A 20,586-nucleotide genomic window follows, 5' to 3' on the forward strand; every position below is an offset into this window, starting at 1 on the left:
GGTAGGAGGGGGCCTAGTATAGAGCCCTGGGGGACTTTGGTCAACTAAGTATATATGGGGTTTAAGTGGTTAAAGAGCTCATTGGGCCTTATACAGTGGTGATTCCCTCTTTCTTTGATGTTTTGCTCAAGGGGGTGTATAGTTATATGTCTAAGTCTGACCCTAGGGGCCAGCTTGAGAGTCGTAGGCTACATTGAGTCCAATACGCATATGAATGGTGTCAGAAAGAATATTCTCTCAGTGCAAGCGGATGGGTTTTAGACTTGATTTTCTTACCTTAATAAACATTGTCATAAATATTATATGCTTCCAGTCGCTAGTTTAAAGTCTCCTTTCAATCGTCATGATATGCGTTTTGGTAAATTATCGTCCCGTTTATTCTAAAATTGACGATAACGTAGGTTGTGCTCTAGGAGGGGCGGGATGATTTGATTGACAAGCTACACAACCAAATAGCATTCATTCCTAGCCCTCACTCTTGATTGACAAGCTACCCAACCAATAGCATTCTTTAGGGATTGATTTCCGGTTCCTATAGGCTCTATTCACAGCAGCCATATTATGAAGACATTCACAGGTGTTACCAATGATACTAATGAAGGCTCTGTTCCATTCTGGTCAAACAGAGTCAGGGTGCTGATATTGTGCCTATCTACAGTTGGGGTCCGGGGACCCTCATGGGCTTCCAAATGGCCCCTTGCAGATGTGTGCAAATGGACCCTTACGGGTCCATTTGGTTCCATTTGTACACTCTCAGAGTTATGGGGGTCGTGGAAACCACTGTGCTACACTAAATGGAACAGAGCCTTCATTAGTATCATTGGTAACACCTGTGAAGGAAGTGATAATATGGCTGCTGTGCATAGAGCCTATTCCCGGTTGCTTATTAAAGATGGCGGATTTCAAATTCCTGAAAAATCGGCTTAATTTTCGGTCCGTAGAAACCAATGGTGAGGGTTTGTCCATTCTTTTTTACAGTCTATGGTCTAACCCTGTAACCTTAACCCTAACCTTAACCTCACAAACACTATCATTGTGGGAGTCCTTCACATGAAGAAGTTTGAGAACCACTGTGTGCGTCCATTATGTAGATTTGCTTGTGGTTCGGGGTTATAGGGTTCTATTCTACTGATCATGCATTTATAAAGTAATGATCTTCTACCTATAAGATTAGCAGTGGTGGAAAGTAACTAAGTACATTTACTTAAGTACTGTACTTAGGTACAATTTTGAGGTATTTGTACTTTACTTGAGTATTTCCAATTTCCAATACTTTTACTTCTACTCCACTACATCTCAGAGGCATATATTGTACTTTTACTCCACTACAATTATTTGAAAACTTTAGTTACTAGTTACTTTTCAGATATACATTATTACATTATAAAACATATATTAACCACTTTAGCACTATTTTATACCTATAGGCTATTTGAAAATAGCAGATCTACAAGCTCACAACGCGTCGTGAAGCGACGCGTTGTGAGCTCTTAGATCTGCTATTTTCAAACATTTTAGTACTTTTACTTTTTGGTACTTTAAAGTAATACTAGGTAACTTTTTCAATAAAACTAAAGTTAAATTGTATATCTTTTGTGAGTGGCAAATGTTTCACAACACCCACTCCATGAATTTCACCCCCGAAAGCCTTTTATTTATATATTTTCTATTGAACGCTGTCAGGGGCGCCTTTCCCGCGAAAATGACGTCATCCGGCCGGAAAATGCACCGGTTTCCTGTTTGGCCAGGAACTACCGCGCCGGTTTCCTGTTTGGCCAGGAGCTACCGCGCTAATAACAAAAAGGAAACTCACGCTGTTTTTAAGAGATTGTATGATTTGAAGATCGAAAATCAACAGAAAAAGAAAACACAGCTCACGGTAACTAAAGCTCCACTGGCTAAGAGAAACGATCCACAGATCGCATGAAACAATTAAAAGAACGCTTTTTGAAACGCTTCCGGTGAAAACAAATGGAATTATGGGTAACAGAGGAATAAACGAACGGCCTGCAGTGACGGTAATGACCAGCAGAGGCTGCTGAAAATCGTTATTTGTGGACCTGCATTGTATAACTTTAAGTACATGTTGATGCCAATGCTTTTGTACTTTTACTCAAGTCAATTTCTAATTCCAGACTTTTACTTGTAACGGAGTACCTCTACAATGCAGTATTGATACTTCTACTTAAAGGACAACTTTGTTTTTTTACAACCAAGGTTTATATTTTAGCTTGTAATTAAAGTAAATAAATGATGAGTGTAATTGCTACTGTAAATAATAATAAAGAAAATGCCGGGTTAATGTGTTAAAAAAATACATATTTAGCCACCGGACAGAATGCCCCCGCCCACTGTGAAAACACTGTAAAAAAGATTGTGAAAATTGCTAAAACTATAGAAAGCAGTAAATTTAACATTTTTAACACTCATCTTTTATTTACTTTAATTACAATCTAAAACATAAACATTGGTTGTAAAAAAACAAAGTTGTCCTTTAAGTCAAACATTTGAGTCCGTTTTCCACCACTGAAGATGAGTGACACATTGTGCATCACTGAGAGAGACGGCTCAGTGTGGTAAGAGAGAGACCGCTAGACAGAGAGAGAGAGATAGAGTTAGAGTTAAGAGAGCAGCTTATCCACTGAGTAATGTTAATGCAGCAGCAGTCATTAGGCTAATGGACACTAAATGCATCTCTCTCTCTCTCTCTCTCTCTCTCTCTCTCTCTCTCTCTCTCTCTCTCTCTCTCTCTCTCTCTCTCTCTCTCTCTCTCTCTCTCTCTCTCTCTCTCTCTCTCTCTCTCTCTCTGCAGTACTCTGTACTAGTGGTTCTCAAGGTCGTAGATCTGATACTTTGGCTATTTTCAAATTTGAATCCCGAAAAGTCACAGTTTTGGATGAGGCTACGCACTATTTATCATACTAATACACATTTCTACTAATACTTACTGGCTCAGTTATCACCAGACAGGACTGGTTATAGAGGATATGGTTCACTACAAAAACGCTGAGTAAATGCATTGAACTAATCCACGGTTGCAATGATTTTCTTTAATTAACCAATTAACCCATTAAGACCTGAGGCGATTCTTTAAAAAAATCTAAATCATAACAGTTTTTGAAAAAAAAAAAAAAAAAGTTTTCAAGATTTTTCAAAAATAGCAGATCTACAAGCTCATAGCGCGGCACTCGGTGCCGCGCTATGAGCTTGTATATCTGCTATTTTTGAATAGCCAAAGACATCTAAAGTGACACAGATGCGTTCCAGGTATCAATGGTTTAAACCTCATGTGGTTGCTCAGGGCTCTATACGAGTGACTTTTCGGTTTTCTGTTATTGTGCGGAAAGCTTTCGCTGAAAATAGCCGATCGACAGCTACGACACGCGGATGCTGGAGTTTAAGTGGTTAAACAAAAGACACAATTTAAGGAATCGTTTTTTGAGCGGTGCCAACCACTCCTATATCTGACTTTGTCTGTCTGTGTGTCCGTCCGTATGTATGTATGTCCAATAAACAAACATTGATGACAACATCAATACGGGGCTCATCAAAGGCACCACTCTCTTCACACAGGGTGTGTTTTTTGAGAGACATGGAGGAACGGCTAAAAGGCAGTGGTGTAAAATAACTAAGTACATGTACTCAAGTACTGTACTTAAAGTAGGCCTATACTTTTTTTTTTTTTTTTACTTTAACAGAGTATTTCCAATTTTTGTACATTTCAGATGCAAATATTGTATTTTTACTCCACTACATCTATTTGAAAACATTAGTTACTAGTTACTTTGTAGATTTTAATCTAACCACTTCAGCCCCATATATAGATCTACAAGCTCACCGCTATTTTCAAAATATTCTTTTATAAGGCTGACTATGTATCAGAATGTAAAAAACAGTTAGAGGACACCAATTTTTATTGTCCTCTACCAGGTGATCCCACAGTCCAGTTCAAAACTATAATTTCTGAAGTACTAGGACGTTTCTCTCACTCAGGTGAAATAACCGAAAAAGAGTTTGATTTCCTCTCTGTACAAAACCCCAGAATCCCAGTTTTTCACACTATTCCTAAGGTTCACAAAAACCCTACACACCCTCCTGGTCGCCCCATAGTGTCAGGTATTGGTTCCTTGACCTCCAATATCTCTACTTTTGTAGATTTGTTTTTATCAGACCCGTAGCCGAAGAGCTCCCTTCCTTTGTAAAGGATACCGGTCATTTAATTACTTTGTTGGAGTCCCTAGCCCCACTACCAGCAGAATGTATACTAGTCACTTTTGATGTGGAAGCACTTTATACAAATGTTCCCCATGATGGAGGCATCCAGGCCCTAGATCATTTTTTAGAGCCTAGCATCATCACCCTTGCCGAGCTGGTGCTAACCCATAACTACTTTATGTTTCAGGATTACTTCTATCTTCAGAAAAAAGGTGTGGCTATGGGCTCTAACATGTCTTGCAACTTTGCCAGTCTATTTGTGGGGTACCTGGACAAAACTAAAATCCTCCACAGTGTTGTTAACCCTTTCTTTCCCAACCTGTTGGTTTACAGGAGGTATGTAGATGATATTTTTTGCCTTTTCAAGGGCTCTATTGACCTTTTGCATGTTTTTTGTAATTTCCTAAACTCTGCCTCAGAGCATTTGAGGTTTACTGTGAACTTTGATTTGCATAAGGTCAGTTTTTTGGATACCTGGATAATCCGTAAAGATGATATGCTATACACTGATTTATACACCAAACCCACTGACCGGAACAGCCTCCTCAGAGCAGACAGTTGCCACCCACTCCCTTTAAAGAATAGTCTACCATATAGCCAGCTTTGCAGACTCAAACGCATCTGCAAAGACCCACATTCTTTCACAGAACACTCTGGCATCATGATTGACAAATTCAGGCAGCGGGGTTATACAGAAAAACAACTTAGGACAGCGTCTGACAGAAGTAAGCAGAGACCTAGAGCTGACCTCCTTATAGAGGTCCCCAAAAACAATAAGAAAACAATTCCTTTGTTTATTACGAAATACTCCAGAGCTGCTGAATGCATCAAACCCATTCTAAACAAACACTGGCACATTTTAAAATCTGACCCACAGCTTCAGAATGTGTTTCCTGATCCACCTAGAGTGTTTTTTTCCAGGGGTAGAAATGCAAGAGACGTGCTAGTCCACTCTGATCTTCCCCCACCAGTTACTATATCACAGCGCACTCTCAGCCTATCCCAGACGGGAACTACAAATGTGGCGTGTGCGCACAGTGCAATAGTACTTTTAAAACTACTTTTTTTTAATCACCCCCACTCTGGCAAAGTGTTACCTATTAAAGGCATAATCTCATGCAATACCAAAGGTGTGATCTACGTGATTTATTGCCCCTGTGGCAAATATTATGTTGGCAAAACTATGCGTGCCCTCAAGACACGTATAGCAGAACACCGCAGCTCTATTAGATGTAAAAATCTGCTATACCCTGTTGCAGCGCATTTTGTTGAAGCTGGTCATTCAATCTCCTCTCTCCGCTACCTAGGTATAGAGAAGTTGCCCACACCTAGAAGAGGAGGTGACTTCGACAACTCTCTCTTGAAAAGAGAAGCATGGTGGATTCATTCCTTAAACACTTTAGCCCCTAATGGTCTTAACATTGATTTCGACCTGAGACCCTTCTTATGATGGTGGGTAGAGCTTCATGTCCAGCAGCCTATTTGGCCTGGACTTATTTCCCTCTACCTATTTAAAAAAAAACATTTGTACAATAGTCTAAGAAATTTCAGTGCCTTCAAAGTTTTTTCTACAGTATATATGACACTATTTCCTAGATGCCAAATGATGTAAAGAAGCATGGTCCTAGGATTCTCCATTGTGTTTTCAATTAATAATATGCATCCACTCTCAATGGCCCTCATTTATCAACGCAGCGTATAAACCGGCGTATATTTTTCCATATATTCGGCCGTACACCAACGTCGAAGTCACATTTATCAACGCATCCTACACAGCTGATCCGAGCTTACACTTGGTCCCAGCGTTGATAAATGTCACGGCTGAAACGAGCGTCATTTAAATAACACGCCCTTAAATATTCTCACCAACGCCCCGATTTTACGACATGAAGACGAACCAGAATACGACCAAAGACATGAAGAGCCAATAAGAAACAGTCGCCCCCCCGCTGGCCTCGCCGCACACGCACACGCCTCTCTCTCTCTCTTGCTCTCTCGCTCTCTCTCTCTCTCACACACACACACACACACACACACACACACACACACACACACACACACACACACACACACACACACACACACACACACACACACACGCGCGCCCGCCCAACTTTGTCTTTCATGTCCGTGTCCGTAGCGTAGCGGTACATGAGACTCGGGCGGAATGCAGTGATTCCGTGCCGCCGCGTTAATATTGGAGCGTCGGGTTTATATCCTTAACCCAGCCAGGTTGTGTAGCCTACATAACTCTCTATGACATAACTCCATAACATAGGACAAGCTACTGTAAGTTTGTAGACCTCACTGTCCATGAAAAGGTGGCCGGGAGTTCCGACCGCGGGAGTCCCGGCGCAAAAGCGCTCGTATATTTTTGAAAATAGCAGATCTACAAGCTCACAACGCGTCGCGATGCAACTCTGGCTTGTGAGCTTTTAGATCTGCTATTTTCAATACAGACAGATCTACAATCTTATCTGAATGACTGTTAAAGCAGTTTGTTTAAATTACTTTATAAAATGATATATTTTCACAGCGATTATTTATTAGTGTAGATATACACATTTAGGAGTGGATTATGTGTCCAGATGCTTGTCAGACAGTCAGACCATGGTGCTCCGCAGGTCTAGAATGGAATAAACGGGTGCAGCCAACGTCAACAACTGGTCTCGACCAGACGTGAGATCTCAGCGTACCGTAGGATAAAGCCCACGTCAGGATATATTGATAAATGCCGAAAATTGCGGTGAAAACGCCGTACGCCCATTATTTGGGCTGCACCACGTTGATAAATGAGGGCCACTGTGTATGAGGTCTCTCACACAGGAGTCCTGACACACTAGTCTCTGCCACACTTGATCTTCTCCTCTCCTGTGGTTCTGTGACCTGGGTTCTATGATTGTCATGGATGTATTTCTGCTGTATTCATATGTCCACTTTTTTGGGGCGGTGTAGCTGCCCCCTATAAGTGAGTTTTGGACACCGACCAAAAAATTTGTGTACCCCCTAACCCTTCCATTGTTAATGCAAATCGATACTTTTTTCATATCAGCCAATCACATTACAGCTAGTGTCATCACCACTAACTGTAATGTGATTGGCTGACTTTGCAAATTCAGGACTGTGATTGGCTAGCGAAACACATGACACATGTGCAGCCCTATGAATAGCAGTAAAGGTAATTTATCCTTTTTTTAAAGTGAGTCATGTTGTGATGACCACACACCGCCCACTTCACACTGGGTGTGATTTTTATTATTCTTTTCAATACTTAACTGAATGTATTGTTGTAACTCTATGTATTAATTGTTACAAATGTTATGTATGTATGCATCTTTGTTGCACCCTGCAAGCTTGTTAATGGGAATCAATCACCCAATTTGGGCGTGAGTCAATTTGAGGACACTCCCTAAGGACTCCTCTTTTGTTCCCACAGTCTACATAAGCAAGCTGCTCTTACATGCCTCTCATACCCTGATGAAGACATAATATGTCGAAACGTTGGTAATTTATAAATAAAAAAGTTTATTGCATCGTGGCTGTGAGTCTGTGCGACCTCTCCTTTCCCTTTTTCAAAATATTCTTTTAACATTTGAAAACTTGTGAAATGGGACATTCTCCATACTGAGTTCTGGTACTTGTATATTTTGATGCCAACACTTGTGTACTTTTGCTCAAGTACATTCTTTTTTTTTTTTCCCTATAATTTTTATCCCTCGATTTCGTAACCCTTTTTTCACCCGGTGCCAATTTGCTAAGTGATCCTCGGCCGCTACACTCCCCCCACCAGCCTAGGGGAGGCCAGGGCCGAGCTCATGCCTCCTTCAATGCATGAGAGCCAACTGACCTTCTTGTCACCTGACAGGGGGGAGTTTTTGCTCAAGTACATTCTCAATACCAGACTTTCACTCGTAACAGAGTATTTCTACATTGCGGTATTGATATTTTGGACTTGAAGTAAAACATGTGAGTACTTCTTCCATCACTGGTTAAAATGCAGTGCTGTTAAAAAAAAAACAGCAAACCCAAGCCAGAACTCTTGGTGTGTAGTCATGGACCAAATAACTGAATTTCAATTTGCTCCACACGTCTCAGCAAAGATTTGAGAAAGCTCGTCCGTGCCTTCATCCTCAAGTACACTCAGACTACTGTACCGGTGTCTTCACAGATCTCACTGAAACATCCATCAGACGACTGGCTTTGATACAGAACGCTGACGCTCCAGTCCTTACTGATGCCAAGAAAGTGGACCGAATAACTCCAGTTCTAAAATCTTTACACTCGACTCCCTTGTCTGTAAAAAATTGGCTCTATGCACAGCAGCCATATTATTACTTCCTTCACAAGTGTTACCAATGATACTAATGAAGGCTCTGTTCCATTTAGTGTGGCACAGTGGTTGTCTTATTTTCGAGGACCGCCATAACTCTGAGAGTGTACAAATGGAACCAAATGGACCCTTAGCCATTTGTACACTCTCAGAGTTACACACCCACCATAAGGGGCCATTTGGGAACCAAAATGGAGTGTTTCTAGTGAGCCAACATGCACAATATCAGCACCCTGACCAGAATGGAACAGAGCCTTCATTAGTATCATTGGTAACACCTGGGAAGGAAGTAAGTAGAGGCCCAATTTCTTTCCAATATGGCTGCTGTGCATAGAGCCTATTGATTTCAAAATACTACTGTTTTTTTTTTTTTTTTTTTTTTTTTTATCCCACGATTTTGTAACCCTATTTTTAACACCCAGTGCCAATTGTCTATGTAATCCTGGGCACTACCTTCCCTCTGCCAACCTAGGGAGGCCAGGGCCGAGCTCATGCCTCCTTCAATGCATGAGAGCCAACTGACCTTCTTGTCACCTGACAGGGGAGAGTTTCCCTGGTTGGACGTAGCGCGTGGAAGGAACACGTTATTCCAACCAGTTCCCTTCCCCTCCATCAGGCGCCCCGGCTGGCCAGGGGGAGGCAGTATTAGTGACCAGGATTACTGCATGTTTTTGTGAGGGTATTAACTACCCTAGGAGACAAGGGGAGAACATGCAAACTCCACACAGAAAGGCCCTTTCGCCAACCCCACCTAGGGTATGGGTGCTGATGACGCGGAGGAGAGAACACGCCCCCAGCGCCCACAGCTTCCCCTGTGGGAATCGAACCCAGGACCTTCTAGCTGTGAGGCGACAGCGCTACCGACTGTGCCACCGTGCCCCTTACTGTTGGGTTTATAAAGCACTGAATGATTTAGGGCAAGGGGGTCTTCAACAGGGGGGTTCCGGGACCCCTAAGGGCATTGGTTCTCAAAGTAGGGTCCTTGGGGGGGGGGGGGGGGGTTGTTTCAGGGACTAATTCCGGCAAAATGAGTTGATATAACGTCACAATCATTCTAACCACTTCCATCCATATTTTATACTTTGGCTATTCAAAAATAGCAGATCTACCAGCTCATAGCGCGGCACCGAGTGTCGCGCTATGAGCTGGTAGATCTGCTGTATGCGTGCAACCAGTATACGCTCAATGAAACCCATTCTATCAGGTCTCGCTAGGACGCGCCTCACTGACTAGCCAACACACAAGAGGGGGTTGGGGTGTGCTGAAACCAGCGCACCCCAAAACAACAGGTTGAGAATTGATTGCGTGAAACAATCACCTGTGCGTCCAGTCTCAATGTTAGTAAACAAATAATTGGTCTATACTAGTACTTATACTATACACACAAATCCACGGAGCGCTGCCCTGTAGGGGGCGCCGCTATTGCTGCGGTGTCATACTCGATCAGCTGCTGCTGCGCGGTGTCAGTCAGCTGCAGTCACTGACTGCTCAAGTTACTCTTTTCCTGCTTTTTACTAACTTTTACTAACACTAACATCTACAAAGATGTACAGAAAATCGGGACGAACCTGTGTAGTTTATGGCTGCTCCAACAGCCAAGCAGGTAAAGAGTAACGTCAACAGACGGACAGAGCCGCAGCAGAAGCTGATGAGTCTGACACCGCAGCAATGGCGGCGCCACCTACAGGGCAGCGCTCCGTGGATTCGTGTATACTAGACGAGCGTATATACTTACAGCCAGCAGTATCTGCAGGGAGGAGTGGGCCACCTCTATGAACTGGTAGTCCATGAGACATCCGGCTATAGAGATGTATCTGTGGTCCTCTGGTGCCCAGGACGGTGGCGGGGAGATGGGGGTCACCCTGCACCCGGGGCCGTTCTCCATCCACCAGGACCGGTGCATGGACAGGTTGAACGTCAGGACCAGGTCCGAGTCCTGGGCAGAGACGGGAGACACACACACGCACAAATACAGGTTTGTTAATGAGGACTTTTCAAGTGATTTCTTTGCAGAGACAACGCCAGCTGTGCCAAAGGACTTCACGACAATCACACATAATAACAGTATGGCAATACAAGAGACAAAAAGATATGAATGCCTCTTTGTGTTTTGCCCTATAATATCCCTAACCATAACCCTACTATGCCTAAACCTAACCTCAAACCCACGCCCATCCCAGGGGAAATCCTCACTAAAAAAGGGAGAGTCATGTCATTCATGGGCGAAAGTTTAAAAATCGAAAATGAGCACTTTTAAAAATCGTAACTTTAGTTAAAAAAAAAAAAGCCTATAATGTCTTTATGTTATTTTGTATTTTCATGTAGCACTGTAGCCGCTAGCAGTATCTGCTGCTGCAATGCTAATGCAACGGCTAGGGATGCTTCAGCCCCATCCATCAATTATGACGGTCAACTGGCTCTAAATAATGCACATTTTAATGACTCCATTTAGCCACAGGAGGCATAGATCACCCCACAATGGGAGCACACACGCACGCACAAACACACGCGCGCGCGCGCGCACGCACAAACACACAAGCGCACGCACAAACACACAGGCGTGCGCGCAGCACACACGCACACGCACACGCACACACGCACACGCACACGCACACGCACACACACACACACACACACGCACACACGCACACACGCACACACGCACGCACGCACACAATGCCCCACGGCTTTGCTATTAGTTGAATGAAAAGTGTTGCACTTTAACATTTTTAACAAGGATATTAAGGCGACGCACTGTAGCATGAATGACACTCAACTGGAAAAACATGTTCAATTTCACTAGGAAGCTCTCCATCACTACTCTGTCTCTCTCTTTCCTTGTCTGTCTCTCTCTCTTGCTCACTGTCTCTGTCTCTCTCTCTCACTGTCTCTCTGTCTATCTGTCTGTATGTCTCTCTCTCTGTCTGTCTGTCTGTCTGCTATTTTTGAAAAATCTTGAAAACAACTTTTTTAGATTTTTTTTCCAAAAGCTATTAGGATTTAGAAAAAAAAATGAAGAATCGCCTCAGGTCTTAAAGGGTTAAATCACATCCGTGCCACACTATCAGCAAGTAGGTCGGCTGACACGTCGAAGTTGTACGATGAAGTATAAATTAGGCTTCCGATTCTTCTCCTCCTTTGTCTCTCTCTCTCTCTCTCTCTCTCTCTCTTAGTGAGTAAGCGGTTCATTAAGAGACATCTGATTAATTAATATAATCTCCTCCTGTTGCTTATTAATAAGAAGTGCAATCTGTCTCTCTCTCTTTCATCGTGTCTCAGTCTCATTATGTGTCTCTCTCTCTCTCTCTCTCTCTCTCTCTCTCTCTGACCACCTCTTCATCTACTCCATTTCCATCACTCATCTTGCTCATTTCTTCCTCTCTCTCCCCTCTAAAAAACTTCCTTTGTGCTAATTTCACTCGATGTCAGCCTTCTGCTCCCCTTACCCTTCGCTCCCTCTCTCCCTCTCTCCCTCTCTCCCTCTCTCCCTCTCTCCCTCCCTCCATGTCTGTCTGTCTGTCTATCTCTCTGTCTGTTTCTCTCTCAGGGTGCATGAGTTTAGAGACAGTAATTAGTGTACTACAGCCTCTTTCATTGTTTTTATAATGAACTTTTCAGCACACAGTCACACGCACTCGAACACACACGCACGCACGCACGCACTCGAACACACATACACACACACACACACACACACACACACACACACACACACACACACACACACACACACACACACACACACACACACACACACACAGGATGAGACACAGGATGAGGGAGAGAGAGGGAGCGAGGGAGTGTCACTCGTTCTCCTTTACTGACTCTGCACCTGCTCCTTGCGCATTAGGGGATGGACAGACACGCACGCGCACACACACACACACACACACACACACACACACACTCACAAACACACACACACACACACACACACACACACACACACACACACACACACACACACACACACACACACACACACACTCACACACACACACACACACACACACACACACACACACACACACACACACACACACACACACACACACACACACACAAACACACACACACACACACACACACACACACACACACACACACACACACACACACACACACACACACACAAATACACACACACAGGCAAATTCTATATTGATTGGCAATTCATAGAAAATTGACAGTGAAATATAAGTGTAACGCTTTAGTCATTGAGCTCATTACGAATATACAGTACAGTTAACCCATTGAGACCTGAAGCCGATTCTACATGTCTCCTAAATCTCAACCGTTTTCTGAAAAACCTATGTTTCTATATCAGTGGTGCTCAATCTTTTTCATGTCAAGGACCCCCAAAATTATATGTATTTGGCCGCGGACCCCCATCAAAATATGTTGTTCCAGCGACCCCCCAGAAGCAAAGATTTTAGTTAAAAATGTTTGCTTTAAAAATATATATATTCAGAAGATTTGCACACATTTTCACGATTTTTCAAAAATAGCAGATCTACAAGATCTACTTTTTCCTTGTGTGACCCTCAACACAAGATTTAAGAATTCCAGGCCTAAAATAACACAGTGTCAAATTAGCTCGATTAGAGAAAGAAAACAGAAAAAAAAACGAATTCATAATGCCCCTGGCCCTCGGCTTTGTACCCGAGACATAATTTGGCCCTTGGGGAAAAGTAATTGGGGAGCCCTGGCCTACAGGAACACTGTCGGGTGGAAACGTCATACGTCCAAAACTGTCACTTTTCAGGTTTCAAATTCAAAAGATTCAGAAGCGGCGCGTTTCGAGCGTGTGGACCTGCTACTTTTGAATCTTTTGTGTGACGCTGTAGTATGATTAACCCATTGAGACCTGAAGCTGATTCTACACGTCTCCTAAATCTCAACAGTTTTCTGAAAAACGTATGTTTCTATATCAGTGGTGCTCAATCTTTTTCATGTCAAGGACCCCCAAAATGATATGTATTTGGCCGCGGACCCCCATCAAAATATTTTGTTCCAGGGACCGCCCCCAGAAGCAAAGATTTGAGTTAAAAATGTTCGCTTTAAAAATATATATATTCAAAGATTTGCACACATTTTCACGATTTTTCAAAAATAGCAGATCTACAAGCTCGTAGCGCGGCACTCGGTGCCGCGCTACGAGCTTGTATATCTGCTATTTTTGAATAGCCCAAAGTGTAAAATAATGCTTTTTTAGCTCAAATAAAAAAATGACACAGTTCCAGGTCTCAATGGGTTAAGTGGGGTGTTCATTTACAACAACAAAAAACACCAGAAGTTAGAATATGGACATAATATGTCCATATTCTAACTTCTGGTGTTTTTTTTGTTGTAAATGAACACCCCATATATTATAGGAGGTTTCTGTCCGACAGCAACGATATCCTAAACACGCAGGAAATGGACGAGGGGAGTGTTCATTAGCAGCGAAGCCGCCCGGCACACATACATGGCATGCTCGCCCCCGCTACGCTATATATCACGGGGTGCCTGGACTGGCCTCGGCAGAACAGGGATCTGAAGGTCCCCGGAGGGCACTACTGGCCTGGACAGCCTTGTACGGGGGATGAGGAGGGTGTGGAAATCTGAGATGGGTGTAAGAGCCATAACGAGCTTAGGTCATGATGACCTGATTTTGCATTGATCTTAATTGTGCCAAGTTATTGCAGCTGTGTGTAATGCCTTAATGATTATGTGCAGCAGTGTACTGTTGATTGAATGTTTGTGATTGGTGCTCTTTTGTTTGATCATTAGTCTTTTGCTGTGCTGTTTGAGTTGTGTCAGAAGAAGCTAAAGTTGAAGCTGAGAGCACACATTGTTTTTACCACTACACCACTACAAGAACCACTTGCTGTATGCCGTATATTTTTTTGCTTTAATACCAGTAAAGTCTCTAAAAACGGATACAAAGTGCGTCGTGCGTCAAATTACTATGTGCTCACCTTTTTTTATAAAGATATACTTTGAAGGAAATATACAACTCTACATTTAGTAAAAACAATTGCTCATTGGATTGACTGGAAGATTAAAGGAGATCATTATTCTAGGAAATCTACCAGACAATTGTTGGGAGATGACCTCAAGAGGCGGCTGGTCGTGGCCACAATGGAATCAGCGCAGAGCCGTGCGCGGGCCGAGACGCGGACGCTCACAGCGCGGCAGCAGGGGGGAGGAAAAAAAGGGCCCTGGATAGCGTCGACACAAGAATGCTACCAAAGGCACTTGATGTCACATATAGGGCCGGTGTTGTGTTGTTGGCACATTTTGATTCCGTTTTAGTCATAGTCTTTTGAATACAATTCCATTTAGTTTTAGTCATATTTTAATGTTTTGATTTTTGTCTAGTTTTAGTGGACTAAATATCATAATATTATAGTCGACTAAGTCTACAGTTGATTTAGTCGACTAAAATGTGTTTTGGCGGTGCCTTGATGGCGTCGTAATGGCTGATTTCACACTTGGTTGCATGCTGAAAATAGCCGATCTACAAGCCCACAACGCGTCGCGCTGCGACGCGTTGTGGGCTTGTAGATCGGCTATTTTCAGAGCGCAACACCCGAGCGCAACCAAACATAAAACGACTCGTCTTTTAGTTCTACTGGATCTCTTCTCCTCTCGTCCCTCACTAACATTTTAGTCTAGTTTTTATTTGTTGACAAAATTGTCAATATGTTTAGTCATAGTTTTGGTCATCATAGGTTAGTTTCTATTTAGTTTTCGTCAGTGTAAAAAGGTAGTCGACGAACATTTTTCGTCATGGTTTTAGTCGACGAGATCAACACTGCATGGGGCCGACCACGTTAGAAACGTGGGCCTCTATACGGAGGCCTCTCGCGGATCATTAGGGTTTTATGGAAGACGCGTCTTAAAGAGGTGGTGCCATGGTTTTGCACTTTTTCTGTCTATGAGGTTGATAGAACTTCATTAAGCCCCCTGGTGGTGTTTTTATGGTGTTTTATGTTTTCTCTGACTATTTTGAGTTTCTACCTGGAGGCTGAAACCTTGAGGGTCAAACGTGCCAATAGAAAAACAGCGCTTTAGTGACATAGTAAAAACATACCCTCCCCCTCATTATCATAACACAACAGGTGTGGGCATGAGGAGGAGGAGGGACTAGGACTGGTGGGTGGTGCTAAGGTGGTGGAGGAGGTGCTATGGTGAGAACCAGGTATACTTAATGAACTGGAGGCGTGTACACATAAAAACATAATTTTAACAATTTCTGTACACTTTTTTGAAAAAAATCTTCCTCCTGGTATAACCATAATACCTGATTATGTTTTAGGGGGGGGGAAACATCACTGAAAATCACGGCACCCCGTCTTTAACATTTGCAGAGCGACGTGTTGTGAGCTTGTAGATCTGCTATTTCCGTTGCGCAACATGCTTCCATAGAAGACATGCAGACTTCTATGGAATCCAAATGAAACTAGAAAAAGTGCTCCTCGGAGCACAGGTCTCCGCCAGGTCAGGTAAGTTATTGTGGCCTCCTAGTGGTGCTATAATAGGCCAATGTGAAAAGGGTGTCATTTCTTCCTCGGCCTAGTAGGAATGTGCGTGCAAATTTTCACGGAAATCGCACGCCGCGTTCATGATTTGAGACATTTTGTTCAAAACGGACCAATCCTGCAAACTTTGGAAGTCAACCTTAGCCAATTAGGATGGAATATGAAATATCGGACAGATGCGTCTTGATCATATGACTATAGAGATACTGTGTGATGCGTGATGTTTGGATAAAATCTGAAGGATTAGTATCCAAAAATGTATTTGACATAAGTCGGCCTCCTGGTGGCGCTGTAAAAAGCAGATGTAAAAAATGCAGTGCAGATGTTTTTCCTTGGCCTCTAGGGAGTAGGCGTGCACATTTTCACGCAGATCGGTGCAGTTATAGTTAAAAATGCAAATCAGCCTGTTATAGCGCCACCATGAGGCTGATGTGAAAAGTTTTAAGTGCCATTTCTTCCTCGGCCTAGTGGGAATGTGCGTGTGCAATTTCATGGAAATGGCAAGCTGCGTTCATGATTTGAGGCAGTTTGTTCAAAACGGACCAATCCTGCAAACTTTGGATGGCAACCTTAGCCAATGAGGATGGAATATGGGAAATCGGACAGATCAGGTTGATCACATGACTATAGAGATACTGTGTACCGATTTGCATGAGGTTTGGTTTAAAACTGTACTGCCTTGCCAAGGTAAAGAGCAGTAACTACGTTTTTGGACACGCCGACTTATTTGTGTATCCCAAAGGTCAAATTAGCCTTTGTGATTTTGGGGGATTAACAATAACCTCAAGAACAGATGCAAAATTAGTGTAATATCACTTATATGCCGATATCTCATTTGGCTGACCAGTTGAATCACTTTTAAACCCATTTTTCAGAACTCTTTACCTTGGCAGGGCAGTGTAGGAGTAATGGGAACAAATCACAAATCGGCCTCCTGGTGGCGCTATAACAGGCCCATGTGAAAAATTTGAGGCAGAGGTTCTGAATTGGCATCCAGGGAGTGTGTGTGCACAGTTTCGCATCAACCGGGCCAACGGTGCCGGAGATTTGGTGGTAACACACGGACAGGACGGACACACACACACACACACACACACACACACACACACACACACACACGGACGGACGGACGGAGGGTAAAACATACTCTCTCGCCATGCCTTTCGGCTTAGCGGAGACAATGAAATCGGCCGTGCCGACCGATCCATGTGGATGCCAGGTTGAATCGAGAACACTGATTGATTGATTAATAAATCATGATGAACGGACGTAATGGAAGATTACAGTGACAGCGGTTTATAGGATGAAGTTACATGATTTCGGACACTGCAAAAAAAAAAAAGAAGAGAAAAAAGGTCAGCCAAAGGTCACCCAGCCTGTCCTGGTAACCATGGCAACAGCCAACCTGCAGAGCGAGCGACTGTGGGAACACAACACAAAACTAACACACACACACACACACGCGCGCGCACACACACACACACACACACACACACACACACACACACACACACACACACACACACACACACACACACACACACACACACACACACACACACACACACACAATGATTTTAATCCTAATATATCCTAATATTAAAACAAAATATATACAGTATATATGAAAGAATAATTATGGATTTTTTTTTTTTAAACCATTGACAAAATGTGCTTTCACAGTGATAGTGATAGTCTTACATTTGTTAGAATATTTCAACAATCTACAAGCTGATCTGCAAGCCAGGCTTAAAGTGGTTAATTCTGAGAGAGTACAAATTGGAGCCTCTAATGGGTCTAATAATCTTTGACACTTTCAGAGTCACATTAAGTCTCAGTATTCCACAGTGTGTTGTCAGCACACTATGTGACAGCAGCGCTCCCAGTGCTCATTAATAACAATAACAAAATGCTGCAGAATAAAAGTATTGGAATAATGTTTAAACCATTGAGACCGGGACAGAATCTGTGTCATTTTTAGATGTCTTTGGGCTATTCAAAAATAGAGAGACATACAAGCTCATAGCGCGGCACCGAGTGCCGCGCTATGAGCTTGTATGTCTGCTATTTCTTTCTTTTTTTATCGTGAGAATGTGTGCAAATCTTTGAATATATATATATATTTTTTTAAAGCGAACATTTTTGGAACAAAATATTATGGCGGCCAAATAAATATAATTTTGGGTGGTCCTTGACATGAAAAATGTTTGAGAACCACTGATATTATAGCAACATAAGTTTCTTCAAAAAACTGATTTAGAAGACATTTGTAGAATCCCCCAGAAGCAATACGATTTGTTACAAATTTCCGCTTAAAATAAACATATATATTCATAGATTTGCACACATTTTCACGATTTTTCCAAAAAATAGCAGACCTACAAGCTCATAGCGCGGCACTCGGTGCCGCGCTATGAGCTTGTAGATCTGCTATTTTTGAATGGCCATAGAAATGACACATGTGCTGCGTTCCCGGTCTTAAAGGGTTAAAACCACACCTGAACTGACAATTCCAGTGTTGAGATATTGCCTTGTGTGGTAGAATGTACCATTGTAACATTTAGCCCCGGCAGCACAAAGCCCGAGATTCAATAGAAACCCTGACATATTCATCCATCTGCTGATAAATGGCTTCACTTTGGCTCCCAGACTCATAACACCATTATTGGCTATTATTAATATTTCCTCTGGATTGTACAACGTGCCGTGAGTGTGTGCGTGTGTGTGCGTGTGTGCGTGCGTGTGTGTGTGTGCGCGCGCATGCGCTCGCAAACGTGTGTACAGTTTGTAGTATATGTGTACGTATGTGTGCATATACACCTGTGTCTATGTGCAAACTCACACAAGCCCACATACTGTCTACACACACAACACCATACACGTTGTGGATATTATGGCTTAACTACACGCACGCACGCACGCACGCATGCTCAAGCGTGCACATGCATATAAACTCTGATAAACAAACTAATAAATGTATTGATGCTTGCCCTCCCCACACACACACACACACACACACACACACACACACACACACACACACACACACACACACACACACACACACACACACACACACACACACACAGTACACAAGATCTAATCCCAGCAGCAGTTAAACGACTTTAATCACAGCAACCTATAAAGAGGCAGTAAAACAGAGCAAAGCTTTTGTCTATTACTGCCACTGTGTGTGTGTGTGTGTGTGTGTGTGTGTGTGTGTGTGTGTGTGTGTGTGTGTGTGTGTGCGTGCGTGCGTGCGTGCGTGCGTGCGTGCGTGCGTGCGTGCGTGTGCTTGTATTGTACTTGTGAGGCCCAAATGTCCCCACAACTGTAGTACAATTTCAAACATACTGTATAAACTAGAAAAAGTGCTCCTCGGAGCACAGGTCTCCGCCAGGTCACGTCGTTATTGTGGCCTCCTGGTGGCGCTATAATAGGACAATGTGAAAAGGGTGGCATTTCTTCCTCTGCCTAGTGGGAATGAGCGTGCATTCATGATTTGAGGCATTTTGTTGCAAAAATGTGTTTTGCTAAATTAGACCTGCTGGTGGCGCTAACCCTATAACAGGGCAATGTGAAAAGGGGGTCATTGCGTCCTTGGCCTAGTGGGAATGTGTGTGCAAATTTTCACGGAAATCACACGCTGCGTTCATGATTTGAGACATTTTGTTCAAAACGGACCAATCCTGCCAACTTTGGAAGCCAACCTTAGCCAATCAGGATGTTATATGAAATATCGGACAGATCCGTCTTGATCACATGACTATAGAGATACTGTGTACCGATTTGCGTGATATTTGGATAAAATCTGTAGGAGTAATATCCAAAAATGTGTTTTGCACAAATCGGCCTCCTGGTGGCGCTATAACAGGCCCATGTGAAAAATTTGGGGCAGAGGTTCTGCTGTGGCATCGAGGGAGTGTGTGTGTGCAGTGTCACAGCGACTGGGGCAACGGTGGCGGAGATTAGCTGGTAACAGACAGAAGGACGGACGGACGGACACACACACACACACACACACACGGACGGACGGACGGAGGGTAAAACATACTCTCTCGCCATGCCTTCGGCCTGGCGGAGACAATAAATAAATGTTTTAGAATTAGGCTTACAATCAGGAAAAGATTCAGGTTTGGCTCAGGGTTAGGGTTGGGTGTTGGTGGTTTCCCCAATGTAATGCTTAGTTGTGAGGCGATGTCACACACAGAAAAATAGCCGGTCTACAAGCTTCACAATGCGGCATTGTGAGCCTGCAGATTTACAGCAATATTCAATATTCAATATTCAATAAATGTATGTCCCCACCAGTAATACAAACCTGTGTGTGTGTGTGTGTGTGTGTGCATGCGTGCGTATGTGTGTGTCTGTGTGTGTGTGTGCGTGCGTGCGTGCGTGCGTGCATGTGTGCGTGTGCGTGCGTGCGTGTGTGTGTGTGTGTGTTCGTGCATGTGTGTGTGTGTCCATATCTTAATCCCTGGCCTCACACAGCACCACTATCTCAGTGTTTCTCTG

The 20,586-nt window shown here is 43.2% G+C and overlaps 1 protein-coding gene across 3 annotated transcripts in view; it reads right to left on the reverse strand.

Annotated features, from left to right (window-relative positions):
* nkain2 (sodium/potassium transporting ATPase interacting 2) overlaps positions 1–20,586 on the reverse strand; it is a gene marked incomplete at its 3' end in the record, with an annotated part of 188,834 nt that overhangs the window by 41,640 nt on the left and 126,608 nt on the right. The window contains exon 4 of one of the 3 annotated variants that reach the window (XM_084081626.1): positions 10,281–10,481. The exons of the other annotated variants lie outside the window; for them this stretch is intronic. Coding sequence (XP_083937752.1) covers positions 10,281–10,481 — 201 coding nt within the window. The remainder of the gene's footprint in view (positions 1–10,280; positions 10,482–20,586) is intronic. 3 annotated transcript variants of the gene reach the window in all.

The sequence above is a fragment of the Gymnoscopelus microlampas genome (genome assembly GCF_963454915.1).
Source record: "Gymnoscopelus microlampas genome assembly, chromosome: 16".
Classification (NCBI taxonomy): Eukaryota; Metazoa; Chordata; class Actinopteri; order Myctophiformes; family Myctophidae; genus Gymnoscopelus; species Gymnoscopelus microlampas.